The 15,704-nt window shown below is 35.4% G+C and overlaps 1 protein-coding gene across 3 annotated transcripts in view; it reads left to right on the top strand.

Annotated features, from left to right (window-relative positions):
• Positions 1–15,704, top strand: part of LOC120432665 (SH3 domain-binding protein 5 homolog) — an 84,506-nt gene that overhangs the window by 33,020 nt on the left and 35,782 nt on the right. For all 3 annotated transcript variants that reach the window (XM_039597914.2, XM_039597912.2, XM_039597911.2), the window contains one exon: positions 9,030–9,326. In XM_039597914.2, the coding sequence (XP_039453848.1) occupies positions 9,030–9,326 (297 nt within the window). The remainder of the gene's footprint in view (positions 1–9,029; positions 9,327–15,704) is intronic.

Here is a 15,704-nt window from a genome sequence, read left to right as displayed (position 1 = left end):
AAATATAATATCAACTTCTGAAATTTTTGCCGATTTAAATTTAAATGACATTTTAAGCTAGTTCCCAAAGTGTAATTTTCAACAATAAATACGTTGACACTCTAAAAACAATGCAAAATCACTGTACTAGAATGACACCATTTTAAAATAATAATAGTAGCTTTCGTGTGCTGTGTAAACATGAGGAAATCCGATCATGATGAGGATGATGAATAAATTTATTATGTATTATTCATGTGTGTGTGTTTGTGTTGTGTGTAGGTGTGTGTGTGTGTGTATGTGTGTGTGCTATTGAGCTTGGTAATAACAATAAACCAGAGTGAATACAATTAACATGCATTATCATCCAGAGTATCTTATAGCACACATACGTTAAAAATACACACAAACTCATAACCGGCTTCCATTATTGACTTTAACGCTCGCAAAACGAGTCTCGTCTCATCATCATCTCGCGCGGTTATTGCTAATTGCACTGTAAGTGTTCCGCCGCCACGATCCGCGTGAGATGTGAGAAATGCGAATTAAATCAGCTTTGTCGGAGAGGAGCAGGCCAGGATTTTGAAGCCTCTTCTGAAACGCAAAATTTTGTGGCCGTGGAATTATTTGCATGTTAAATAAATATTACGCGGTCATGGTTTGTATGCTAACTTTTTGAAATGTGAGGAATTGCTTTATTATGGAAATTTTGAACCATGATTTGAGTAAACAGTGCAGTCGAAAGTAATTTTTAAAAAATCTTATTTTTGTCAAAGAAAAATGATCAAAATTTAAAAGCACACTAAAGACAACGCGCAGACAAATTTCACACCCAATACAATTAACTTTTGTTGGCAGAACCATTTTCAGATCTGATTTCACATCCTCTTGCCATTTAGCGAGTAAAGAAAAAAAAACTGCACAAATTCTCGCTAAAATGGTGTCAGACGCTTGACGTGAAAGAAAACAGACTTGCATATCTCCGGCGCGTGGGTGGCGTAAATCTCATCCGGCGCACCTTAACAGCAACAACAAGAAAATTCCATTGAAAAACCTAGTTCCCATGGAAAAAAAGTCTCGGCTTTCTTGCCTGCAGCATAATTGGCCCTCTTCATCAGTTCGTCAACGTTTAGACTTAGATACAGAGGTATTAGAGCGCTGTACTATGCCGTGACCGGCGTTTGTGAAGAGGTGAATAGTTCTCATAACCACACTGTGCACCCTCTGACATGTCAGTTGTGGTGTGAACTTTTTTGCTGAAAAACATTGACTCGATCGAATCGCCGGAGGATGGAGCAGATTTCATCGTATAGCAGGGGTAGTCAAGGTGTCGTTGTGTTATTTCTTTGAAATTTATGTGGATTTCTAGCTTAATGTTCACAATGTTTTAAAATAGTTTTTCACGTATTGTGCTCTACGATTAGAGATTCCAACATTTTATGTTTTTAAATTGCTGAATTAAAAATGGTAATTAAAAATAATTAATAAGAAATAAAAAACAGTTTGCAATTTCGATTGTTAGGGGTTTAGTGAATGAAATATAAAAAAATTAATATTTCTTGTTTCCCCTCCAATTTAATGGAGAAAAAAACTAAAACAAAAAATTCAAATAAAACATGAGATATTCGTCGGATCAGAATACATAATTTCAGTTCTCAAATATTATATAATGATTTTGGCTTTTTTGTACGTACTACCTATATGGATGACGCCACACGCATTTTATTCACTTTTAATTGTTTTTTTTTTAATTTACAGTTGTCCAAGAAAACAACATAAATTGCGTGTAACTTGAAAACGGTGCACATAATCAGAAATAAATGTTAAGCCTTTTTCGAGTGCATTTGGATTTGACCTAAAAAATAGTTTAAAACTTTTTTTGACCACATGTTCGATATTTTTCAATATTTTTTTTTCAGGAATTCATAGCTCCGGTACCGAAACGCTCCGGTGAAACGCCTGTCAAAGACAAACTTATGGGACTTATTGGACGAGCTTTCTGTTAAAAATATTTACGAGACTGAAAAATCAAGTCTGGCATATAGTAATGGCCCAAAACCGTCAAAACCCCTATTTTTTTCAATATTTTTATTTTTAAAACCGCTGTTTCTTCACAAGGATTGGACTTTGGAATGGTCATAATGGAGACTTTTATGTAAAATTGTCTGGACAATAGATTCCCACTATCAATTTTAAAAATTTATGACGTTTAGAGCACTTTAAAAAAATATGTTTTAGTAAATGATTAAAATTTTGAAGTTTTTCGAAAAAAATATTTATTTTGCCCCCTGATTATTCAGGCCAATTTTGAAGGGGGGGGGGGGGGGGGGGGGGGTGTGGGCGACATAATTTTGAAAAATATTTGCAACGGCCTTATTATCGAAAAAAATACGTTGAAATTTTTGTTTTGGTCAAATCTTTGACATTTCTTGAAAACCAATGATTGCAAAACAACTGAAATAGTGTAAAATGCATTTTTTTCATGTTTTCACTTTTTCCATGCAAATGTTGAAACTATGGCTTGTTTTTTCAATATTTATATTTTTTTGCCCCTCGACCCCGGCCAGAGCCGACGGGCAAAAACTTTGAAAAATATTTGCATCGGCCTAATTCCTCATAAATTATGAACGAAAAATAAATTGTGACATAACCTTAAAAAATGACTTTCAAGTAAGAATGTTGAAAAAATCTCACAAAAGTGGCGTGTATTTTTCTTTCAGTGTATTTTTTCAGAAAGCCTGTCTACTTTCCTACAAGTTTCCTACAAGTTATTTTTAAATTACAAAATAGTAGGTATAGATGGACGTAGCTTTTTTTTTTTTAAATATTTTTGTATTTTGAAAATACAAAATTATTTAAATAAGTTACGCCCTTCTCAAATTTAATATTTGAGTAAAATTGGCTCCATATACACACAAATGGTTTATATAAGCCTAGGATAACATGTCTGGAGTTTTTTTTTTTTTTTAAAAGGTCCAATAAACCAAATTTTCAGTTTTTGCTTTTTGAGTGTTTTTTAATACACCTGACCCAAGGCGGTTTCCAAAACATCCAAAAAGCAAGAACTGGAAATTTGGTTTATCTGACCTTTTTTTTTTAAAAAAACTCCAGATGTCTACAAAGATTCATTGAAATCGGAGAGGGTCGGGTACAAAAGTGCCAGAAAAATTCCTGATTTACTCGGAATACAAATAAAAAGAAAAATGCCGTTTTGGGGAAGTTCTTTTTTTGTTTTAGTTTCTCGAAAGTTAGTTCCAAAGTTATTGATTTTTTTTACCTAGTTAACCTAAATTTGGATTTTCTATTTGGTTTTCGGAACCACTGACTATTGAAATTTCAGCAACTTTCAACGTTTGTACTGTTTTGTAGCGCCCTGCATTTGAAAGGGTGAGAATGGATGCAACTTTTCCAACAAAACAAAACAGCATATTTTACCCCCCCTAAAACAAAAAGCTTTGAGGGCAACTATTCACGCAGCTTTCCGTGGGGGCTGGAGAGAAAATGTGAATCAATTTTGCGATTTTTAATTTCGGTAGTGTTTTGTTTTTGCTCGGTTAATGGAGTTCCCATGCCCTTTTAGGAGAGTTTTGTTTTGCTTTTAATTAATAGTGATGCATGGTATCGTTAGAGATTTGTTAGAATTATTCGATAAATTTAAGTTTGAACTGCTTGCTAGTTTGAAACAATATCTTGAAAGAACAATTTTCAATCGTTACAGCATTCGAGAGCACGTAACAAACCTTTAGCAATTTCCAGTCTCGTCATGATGTCGCAATCAAATTATAAACCAGAACCCAACTTCAAGTCATTATTTCGCCAGTCCCACGAGTCGTTTCCCATTCTAGCTGTTTCATAACCATAACAACACACGCTCGTTAAAGTAAAGCTTCTTCCAGAAAACCTTCACACAGCCTATAACAGCACACTCACAAGCACGGAAACCTTCGCAGAAAAGCTCCCTCCAGCCCCAACCCCGGTTCGACGGTGATTATGTAATTAAATCCCGGTATCAATTTTTCCCATCTTTGCGCAAAATTAAGGAAGACAGCCCTGAGTGGCTCTCGGGCTGTCGGGGCTGCCATGCAAAGTTACAAGATTACCCGTCTCTGGGACATCGACGTCGTCGTTCGTGATCATCATCATCGTCATCCGTTTGAACGGTTTCTCGGGCGTGAACATCGTCGCGTTCGTTCTTTCTTTTCCAGAGTCACGACGAGTAGAGATTGTAATCTAATTTTCTGCTGCACCTCTGTTACATTGAGTGTAATATTGGTCCCAGCGTTGACTCACACCTCATCCGGTGTGTAACCGGGTAGTGTAACTTTTGCATGCATAATAAGGGTAGACAGCGCTTTTGTTACAGCAGCGATAGTTGACGATCCAAACCACTAAGTAAACACACTTAAGTTTCAAAATGTTGCATGTATTGATTCTGTAAGTTGTACAATTTCCGTCATTTGAAGAGGATTTTCCAAAGAAGAGTCCTCGACAAACCCCTGGAAAATGGGAAAACCGCCCGTTTGTGTGAACATCCAAGCTCATGAAAATGAGATTTTCCCACAACGCTGTTGGCAATCGATGCCAACGGGGTCAAGTGGGGCTTCCAGACAGGAAACGAGAAAGCACGAGAAGGGACCCAGAACGTTCTGCAACCTTGACCGCAAGTAGTGCGGTGAGGCGATGCTAACCGACCAATGGAAATTTGACGAGAAAAGTGGTTTTGTGGTTTGCAACTAATTTAAATTTTTAATAAATGGGCATCCTGAAGTTTAATTAGAAAATAAAATCATCTCCATCAGGCGTTTACGCCACTTTTAGAATTACATCATAAACACCAACCAGTCAAGTCAAGACGATTATAACTGTTCTCGAAGAAGAAAGGCCAACCCCGTTCAGTCACACCATAGTACGGACATGTGGCCTAGAGTTGTTGTTCTTATTGTGGCCACGAGACGCCAGCCAACGGGCCGTGACCTTTTCCCACCCCGGCCGGGAAATGTTCTCCTTCTGCGGCGTTGTAAAACTAATGGTTACCTTGCACATGCGGTGTTGTGGACCTGATGACGGGACAGGAAATGATTTATGGCAAATGGCGAGTAGATCTGGGCGCAGGCAGATGGTTCGGGCGATGGGGTGTTACTGCTGCTGCTTTTAATTGGATAATTATTTTGATATTAACGTCAGGTGATGCAAATCTGCCTCTTTCTCCTCATAAAAAATAACAAATACAATTTACAAATACAAATTACAAATACAAATTACAAATTATAAATTACAAATACAAATTACAAATACAAATTACAAATACAAATTACAAATACAAACACAAATTAAAAATTCAAATTACAATTTTTTTTGATAAGGTCCGATAAACAAAAGTAAACATTGAGTGTATCCCGCTTACTCCGATGGACTTTGACATAAGGTGTGAAAGGGATACACTCAATGTTTACATTTGTTTATAGGACCTTATCCAATAAAAGTCAAGAAATACAAATTACAAATACAAATTACAAATACAAATTACAAATACAAATTACAAATACAAATTACAAATACAAATTACAAATACAAATTACAAATACAAATTACAAATACAAATTACAAATACAAATTACAAATACAAATTACAAATACAAATTACAAATACAAATTACAAATACAAATTACAAATACAAATTACAAATACAAACACAAATTAAAAATTCAAATTACAAATACAAATTACAAATACAAATTACAAATACAAATTACAAATACAAATTACAAATACAAATTACAAATACAAATTACAAATGCAAATTACAAATGTTTGTAACAAATGTTTGTATTTACAATTCACAAATACAAATGTGATTAGGGCTAAAAACGCTTAAAGGTAACGATAAATGCATAACAATACAAAAAATATCATAAAACATAACTGGAGTTTTTTTTAAAAGGTCCAATAAACCAAATTTTCATGTTTTGCTTTTTGGGTGTTTTTTTAAAGCCCTGACTCCAGGCGGTTTCAAAAACACTCAAAAAGCAAAAACTGGAAATAGAGATTAAGTAAATTATATTGTAGATCAAAGGTTGGTCATACGACTTCGAATTCGGAAAAAATGGGCTGTTGATGGTTTAAAGTGAGGACAATAGTAGGGAATTCGAAAATGAAATTAAATATATCGGTTTAGGTCGTCCAATTTTCCAGGGTTTTGAATTTCGGGAAAAATATTTTTCTGGGGAAATTTTTGAAGCAGTCATCGAATCTATGTTTTAATAATATTTTATATATTTTCTAGCTTAAAATTATCGAATTAGCTCAATAATAATAATAATTGGTGACAATCTACACTTCAATCTAAACAAGGACGACAGTTTTTTAATAACTTAAAAGAAATTAAAAAGTGATTTTTTTAGGATTTGAAAAAAACTATAAATTTTTATTTCAATGTGATTCAAATTAAATAAGTATTTTATAAATATATTTCTTTTATATGTTTTGTTTTTATATTATAACTAGAAAAGCTTGAAAAATGTCTTCAAAAATTTCTACAAAAACGAGAAGCGACAACAAAACCAGAGTTTTATTTTAAAAAAGGTCCTATAAGCTATTTTCTTTCATGTTATAAAACAAATCTTTTGTTTCATAAAATTATTTTTATTAGGTCCTTTTCGGTACTGGGACCTGGTTAGGACCGAGTCGGTTTTTGTAATTACATTTTTCTTAAAGCAAAAAATAATTACAGAGATTTCAAAAAAAAAAAAAAAACTCTGGAAATAAAATGATACCAGTCAATGTAAAATTTTAGATAGGTTTTGAATGTCTTATTTTATATAAAACATATTTTACTAACTATCTTTAAGTTACTTCCGCCAACTGGGGAAAATCAGGACTGCAGGCTGAAAAGGTACAGGAGATTTCAAAGCAATTAATTTGGAAATCGGAGTGCTAAATGTTTTAATTCCGGTGTTTGATGAAAAATAATTTATGATGATATTTTTTTCAAATTTAAAATCTTAAATATAAATACAATACCCAGTATTTAAAAAATAACATAAAATTAAATATAAAATATTCAAAGCGCAAGGCATTTTGCGGATCTGTGAATTAAAATTTAAACCATTTTCCCTAATAAGCCAAATTAAAGCTGATATTTCCCGAATACAAATTTTTATGCTTTAAAATTCGGATTGATTACTGTGTAATCAACTGTTCATCTATTTCTACAACCAAATCTTAATTTTCTGAACAAAATTGTTTTTTTTTTTAATTTCGGGAATTCCCAAATTATGAAAATTCTCGGGATTCGGGAATTCCCGGTTTTGGAAAAATCCCGGGATATTTGTCCCGGGAATTCTCGGGATGGACGCACTATATTGTTCACTTTTCACAAACTTTTAAAGTGGTTTTACATATTTTGAATTATAAGTTTACAAATTTTACCAATTTACTTAGTTTTGAATGGGGTTTTTATTCATTTCGATAGATTTTTTTTATTTTACGTCAATTTTATTTTCTATGATTTGAAACTAATGACTTGGCCAGCGTAGCACGAGACTCGACTCGGGTAATCCCAGGGTCGGCAAACTACTAGGTGATTCAAGGGAGATGGTGATCGAACAGAAAAACACGACGGATTCAATTTTCACTTTCAGCACTTTATTTTTGTTTCTGTAAGTGTGGGTGTGGGTGTGTTTAGTGTGGGTTGTTGGGGGCTAACGTACCGTTACAAGCTCAGCCGATGATCGCGCTCCGGCGATGTTACGGGCCGGCAGAGGAGCTCCAGCTCCACTCTGCGGCGTCGGTCCCACTAGGGGGGGGGGGGGGGGGGCTGGCTGACGGGCTGCTTGATCCGGTCTTCGTCGCCGATGCAGCGGTTCTTCTCCGGACTCCTTTGCCGGATGATGTTCTGGACGACCAGCGGGCGTTGCTGGCTTCGTTCGGGCAGGCGTCTTCCCTCCTTGACGAATCGGCACGCTCCGGAGTCCACCGATTCGAGCGTGCCGAGAGGGGTCCCTCCTTGACGATGAAGGCCAGCGGCCTGAGGGTTGTCGTCCTTTACGGTTATGGCGCGGGGAGGCGCCAGACGACGGGGGTGGTCCTACGACGATTAGACGTAGACAGAGCGCGACGCGACTTATACTGCCTAGGCCGACCAATCCGGGTGAACGCGCGCTCACGGAACCTCCTGGTCCCGCACTTCCGCGTGAAGGCAATTGGCAACCTTCACTCCAACGAGCGCGAACTGTCCACTCGGACGCCTGTAGATTAAAAGAGGCCGATCCTCCCCAGATCGGCGCTTTTATTGTTGTTCCCAAGTCCAGGATTTCCCCATCCATTTTCCCGCTCTGTCGCATGGGCGCTGCCATGCTGCCCCATGGGGAAATAGATGGACATCGGCTTCGCTTACAGCGGCACGCTTCACCCCTTTCCAACTGTCAAGTGTGGTGAATGTGTAATAAAACTACTGAAGCGAAGCATGAATTCGTTAAGGATTGTGACCAACGGTTACAGATTTGTTGAGCATCTATTTCCCAGCCAATGTAAAAGTTAATAAATTCAAAACAGCATTTCAGTAAATATTTAAACTGCTGTCAGAAAATCACGCTGAAAAAATTAAAGTTTTATTTATCCAGAAAAGACTAGAGCTCTGTGATATCTGGACATGGCCAAGTTTCCGGGATATGAGATGTCAATCTACAACATTAACACTGACTACCATCAGCAAATACAAGATACAAGAGACATACAACCTGCGAGTACCAAGTAACAAGAAGCCAGTTTCCCGGTCCTTTCAAATCGAGAATACACAATAATTATCTCGAGTACCGCAATGTGGGGGGCTACAAACCACTTGAAACTGCAAAATGAAGAGGTGGGGAAATTCCTTCGGCTTCACAAACTGTGACGCACTTGGAGTACTTGTCCTATCGCAATTTCACCAGCCGGCTGGACTGACCGGCGATGATAACGTCCTTATCACCTGTGCGTCAACCAGCTGATGCGATAATTACGTTACATGAACAGCTCGATTTAATAAACATTTTTTTTTTGCTTTTTTCAGGAGGCCAAATCCACCTTCCGGATCCTGATGAACGAGTCCACCCGGCGGCTCAAACTGTCCTCCAAGAAGCTGGGCAGCTGCATCGACAAGGCGCGACCGTACTACGAGGCGCTCGAGAAGGCCAAAGCGGCCCAGACGGAGTGTCAGGCGGCGGCCATCAAGTTCCAGCGCTCGAGCGAGATCCACGCGGCGGCCAAGGAAACGGTCGCCCTGGCCGAGCAGCGCTTCATGAGTAACAGCCACGAGTGGCAGTTCGATAACGCGTGGCAGGAAATGTTGAATCATGCCACGATTAAGGTGAGTTCTTTTTTTTGCGGGATTTTCGGGACAGGAAACGGAAATTTCGATAAGGTAGAGGAAACCGTCGATATATTAGGTTAATGGTAGTTGCTCAGGTCAGGGGCAAAAAGAAAGAACATAAAACAAAAACCAGTTCGATCAAACATCCGGTGCTGAGCGCTTTGCCTAAAGTTCGAAACGACGCAGTTTTACTGGTTCAAACGTCGAAACCTGTTGCGGGTAGCATTCCGTCAAATTCAGGCAAAACAGCAACATCAAGAGGGGAAAGAGAGCATGTGTTTTGATACGCCCGATGGACACACATTTTAGCATACGTAATTATCCACGCACTCTGCAGTGTTATTGTTGTTATTTTTTTTTGTTCATTTGTTTTCACTCTGTGGTTCTCTCTGTTGGCCGGCAGCACCTGGTTCGTACTCTTCGAATATGCCCGGCCGACCAGCAGCATAGGCCTTTAATTCGTTACGCTTCGTGATTTGCCACCTTCGCTGGGAGGGTGACCCTTGGTGAAAGATAATGAACAACAACAAAAAGTTTTTTTTTTTATAAAATTATTCACTTCTCTATAAAACAATATTTTTGTAAACCAATTTTAAATGTTTTTTTTTATAAATGTGTTATTTTTTCAAATTAGGTTAGTACGAATTTTATTTTTTTTCATGTTATTTCCCACCCTCTTCAAAACCTTGATAAAAAATCAGAAAGAAAAAACAATTCCCAAAGTTTATTATTTTGTTGATTTTTTTTTGCTTTTTGATCTAATAGGTTTCTTAAAGGTATTTTGATTTTTTAAACAAAATAAAACTTAATTTTATTAACTTATGATATTTTCCAAATTATTGACAGCAGCATGACTGTAAAGCAAGGACTTTCAGGCCCTTCATGCAAATTTTACTTAGTTCATTTTTTTGCAATGTTACTTGTTATAAACAAAGTAGTTCATTTCATCTCGTATCCAAATCTTTGTAAAATTTGTTGACGATTGAGTTAAGTTTCCTGAATTCAATTCTGTTTATTTTTTATTGCGAATTGCGATTAAATAATTAAATTTGAAAATAATTTGATAAAATACTTCAACACTACTACAATTCAGCATTTGTTTCAGAATCATTATCAACCTTTGAAACGGCCTTGCTTTTCATAAAAAGTATCAGTAAATTTTTAAAAGTAGTCTCCATGTCATTTTAGAAACAATACAGTCCAGACTCGATTATCCGAAGGTTTGTATGGGACTTCGGATAATCGAACCACGAAAAAAATCGTTTTTTTCCTATTTCTTGTTTTAAACATCAAATTCAAGTTCTGCGACCCCATTTTAGTCAAATTTGAAGAGGTGATTGCCTATTAAACCGCCATATTGGTCGCCATCTTGGATTTAAATATTTTAAATCACTTTAGTGTAGTTTAGCGTCAATCAAAAATAAGACAACGAAAAAAACATTTTTTTTTCGTGATTCGATTATCCTAGGTGAAATTTTTACGAGGCCTTCGGATAATCGAGTCTGGACTGTCTTTCGAAAAGCTGAGAAAATACTCAAAATTTTGCTTGTTTGAACTTTGTTGATACGGCTTTGCTGAGGTATGGCCATCCAAAGATAAATAAAACAGGAGAATGGTATTTCCTCAGTGTTGCCCAATTAGTTATCCCTCATTTTTTTTTATTATCAATATCTCGAAACTAATGATCCGATTTTCAATGTTACAAAATAACGACTTTTTAATTAAAAAATATTTTTAAATTTTAAAATAAAGTCCAACATTTCAAAAGTTATTTTGATATTTTTTAATCAAAAATTTTGTACTTCAAAAAACTTCAATTTTGGAAATTTTAGTGCAATCAGCTGAAATCAATTTAAAATGCATTCCCCTGCGTTTAGAATCATTTTTAGCATGTTTGGGTTTGTTCAAAAATATTTAGAATTTTTGAAAATTTTCAATTTGTACCGAAAAACGATTATTTTTTTTCGTTAAAATTTTTGTTTTCGTCAATACACATTTAGACAGGTGGGTCATTCCATCTGAAGCGGAACAGCACTTGAAAATTACCATCTCCGATTCTGCCCAAATTTGGCAGAGCTGTTGAGACTATCAAAACATGCAAAAATCCCGAATTTCATCCAAATCGGACCACTCCCTCCATTTTTGTACCCTCCCAAAAAATCTTTTTGGCGATTTTTGAGCGAAACCCCTATCTTTAAACGACGATAACTCAGGAACCACAAATCTTAGAGGGTCGGTCTTAGACTCAATTTTGAAGGAATTTGGACGTAGAATCCATTTCTGTGATCAAAATTTAGATTAAAATATGTTTTCTATCTGTATTGCGCAATTAAAAACTTTAAATGGCCGTATCTCAAAACAGCCCTGTTTATTTTTTGAATTTGACCTCACCATCGCATTCCCCGTCCGATTTTACATAAGAATCACTTATCGACAGAAAGGAATATGTTTCGTTCCAGAGATATCGAATTTTAAAGTTTTGAGTATTTGAGATTACCTAAATTAGCTACACTCGCCGCCTCTGCTAGAAGCACTAAGTCGTGCTGATGAATAATTACTACCTGGTGTTCTGTAAGATGAATTATTTTTTATAATTTTATACGATTTTGAGATAATCAATACCTTGAACAATCTATTTTTTGTTGAAGGAATATTTATTGAGTAATTTTCAATGCACTGATCTTCATGATCTCAGTGTCATTAAACCATATTAAGTAAAATTTGAACTTTGAATATTTATTTGCAAATGCTACAGAGTTTTTACAATACAATTTTCAAAAAATTATCATTTTTCTATTATTTTTATATTTTTCCTAATTCCTCATTTCTTCCCACTTTATCAAATTATTTTTTTATTTGAAGTGAGAACAAATGTAGAGCTGGCTGTGGTAGATGAAATAACTCTCATGGGGTCTAGAGCTATTGCCATGTGCGGTAGCGAAATAGTGCCATTCAGCAAAAACCCCAAAATCTGCCTTACGGTTTGAAAGGTTTATCATATTAAACCGATTTTCATATTGTGAGCCAGTTTCATCTGAATAATTGATGATTTTTTTTTCAATTCTGTTACATGTGGACAGCAGTTTTATCGTCTTTCAAGATTTCTAAATGATTGACAAACAAAAAAAAAAAGAATATTGTTCGGACGGTGTCGAAATCAACACAACTGAATTTGATCTTAATCAGATAATAAATCAGATAAATCTTTGTGAGTTACTTACATTTTGCAGTTTTATATTTTCCAGAAATCCTCCTCCTTAATCATGCTTCACGAGAGTTTTATTTCTTGTTAATTCATAATTTTTAACACGATAATGTATCGTACACTTTTTCTTAAGTGTTACTTAAAAGATCAATTGCAATTTCCTGCTTGCTCTGCGGGACTTCCATTCTTGGACTATCCATTGGGCTAGCACACAAATTCACTGTATACTATTTTTTAATTTAAGATTATACAGCAGTTTCCTAAGTGGTGTACATTCAATATTTGCCTATTTTGCTAATGATTATTTGGGATGAAATCTTATTTCAATAAAAGCAGGTAGCAGTTATTGATCAGCACGACTTAGTGTTTCTAGCAGAGGCGGCGAGTGTAGCTAATTTAGGTAATCTCAAATACTCAAAACTTTAAAATTCGATATCTCTGAAACGAAACATCTTCCTTTCTATCGATAAGTGATTCTTATGTAAAATCGGACGGGGAATACGATGGTGAGGTCAAATTCAAAAAATAAGTAGGGCTGTTTTGAGATACGGCCGTTTAAAGTTTTGAATTGCGCAATACAGGTAGAAAACATATTTTAATCTAAATTTTGATCACAGAAATGGATTCTACGTCCCATTTCCTTCAAAATTGAGTCTAAGACCGACCCTCTAATATTTGTGGTTCCTAAGTTATCGTCGTTTATAAATAGGAGTTTCGCTCAAAAATCGCCAAAAAGTCGATTTTTTGGGAGGGTACAAAAATGGAGGGGGTGGTCCGATTTGGATGAAATTCGGGATTTTTGCTTGTTTTGATAGTCTCAACAGCTCTGCCAAATTTGAGCAGAATCGGAGATGGTAATTTTCAAATTTGCATTTTTTCTTGCACACTTCAGGTGGAATGACCCAGGTGTAAAATGCACTTTCAAACACTTTTTTCATTCATAATATGTTAAAACTATGACTTGTTATTTTTTTTCATTTTTCTTCTTGGTGAAACTTCAATAATCTGGTAATCTTGCAACCCTGATTCTAATAAAAAAAAAAGATTAAAATTAGTAAGAAAGGCAAAAAGAAACTGTGGTATTTTATGTCCCCTAAATCAAATGATCAAAAACAAAAAAAAAAACAAATAAAATAAAAAATAAATAAATATAAAAAATATATTTTTAAAATCAATTCTAAGCAGAGTCAAAATTAAAAAAATCTTGTCAAAAACCGATACTAAATTTGACAAATATTAAACAAGAATTTAACAAATATTTATGGAGGAAGGAAGATAAGTTACACATTACCTAATTAATTTGCTTTTTTTCCATCAATTTAATCGATTTTTGGGTTTAAAAAAAGGTGAATCCTAATTTAAATTAAATCAAACATTTGCTAAATTTATCGATTTATTTTAACCAAACTCGTTAATTTTAACCAAAAAATTATTCAATATTTTCCAAAAATTAAAAACCTGGAAAATTTTGTGAACATCTGAAACAGAGGATGGCAAATCTTTATTCTGGCTGACACTTAAAAAAATTTGGCAACCTGGCAACCCTGATTCTTATTAACAAAAATGGATTAAAAAAATCAAAAAAATATTTTCGTGTATCATTTTTTCTGTTTATTTCTCAACTTTGCCTTGGTGTCTTCGGCTGATCAAAAAATTCATTTCAAAATACAGATTTTTGAATTTTCAATTTGTATGGAAAATGTGTGGACAAACTGATGGTGCAAAATGGCTTCTTTGGGTCTTCACTTTTATACAATAATTCGTTTTGTGAGATATTATCATCAAGGGGCCATCCACAAACAACGTTATTTCCCTAAAGGGGAGAGGGGGAGATTTGTGTTGTCCACACTTTTAGCAAAATAGATTTTTTGTATGAAAATTTGTCCACAAGAGAGAGGGGGTGTTATACATTTTCAAAAAAGTGTTGATCTTTAATTTGGATAATCCTTAAAAATTTATAAAATATTAAAAAGTCTGTTCTATGCCAAGGGTTATTCACCCTGCAATAGGCTCTTAAAGTGATTCTTTTTTACGGTCAGTTGCTTGATCTGCGTCACATTTTAAAACATTTGCTCTAGCAGTGACCAACTGTTGCCTTTTGCTCGTCGAGCACACACCTTTAAGTTTACTGTTTCTTTTTTTTGCTTAATTATTTCTCGCGCGTTAGAATTCCCGGTGAGCCTTTTCCCAGTGTGTGTGTGTCTTTTTCGCATCGATGCACACACGTCCGACCACGCCAAAAGGTTTATTTATGATAATTAGCTGTGCAGGGTTTTCTCTCCACCGCGCAAAAAAAAAAATACGAGCCTACGAGGAACAATGAACGGCTCTGTGTCCACCCCGACTGGGGCGGTGGAATTCCTGGCAAGTCTTTTCGGAGAATTATTGCTCTACGGAGCAGCAGGAGCACGAAGAATAAATTAAAATTCTTGGAATATTTGCGCTGAGTTTGGTCTGGCGGAACGTGTGGTTGAATGTTAAGAGATGTTTACAGTTTGTTTCGGGATTTCGATTTGATTGTGTGGTTGTATTGGTCATTAATCGAACTGTGGTTTTGGTTGAAGAAAATACAGAGTTTTTTAAAAACAATAATTTAAAAAAATACTAAATTCTAAGTCTAAGTTGCAATTCTAGTGAATTGTTAATGAAGTGAAGTGAATTGTTAATCAGATTTCTTCGTTACTGAATAATTGGATTAGAATAAAATAATTTTGAAAAAAATATTCGAATTAAAGGTAAAAAAAAAAACTAAAAGTTATTATTAAATTTTCTGATGGCACAAATAATTATTTCTAAACAATAAATCCAAACCAAAATCCTTGGAATGATGGAATGTCATCCGATTTTGGGCGCTGCTGTTATATTAGCGCAGGGAGGTGCGCTTCTCTCTGCCGCCAAATCGTGACTGGCATGCAATTCTGATTTGCTGAGCTGATTCGATTTCAAGCTTCTTTTTTTTAATCCTCCTATTCTGCATTCAAATGCCTTTGCCAAATCCGGCACCGGACCGTGTTTACTGCCGTTTCATGATGGCGAAATGGCCACCGCCGTGTTTTTGGCACGTGCTAGGAATATGCGATGTGGACGATTAAAAGTTTATTTAAAATTTAGAAGAGGTAGTGTTAGTTGTAGTTTTTTGAAGGACTTTATTTTCGGCAGTGGCAAATGCA

This window comes from Culex pipiens, chromosome 2, assembly GCF_016801865.2.
Source record: "Culex pipiens pallens isolate TS chromosome 2, TS_CPP_V2, whole genome shotgun sequence".
NCBI classification, from domain to species: domain Eukaryota; kingdom Metazoa; phylum Arthropoda; class Insecta; order Diptera; family Culicidae; genus Culex; species Culex pipiens.
This window is presented reverse-complemented; position numbering and strand designations above follow the sequence as displayed.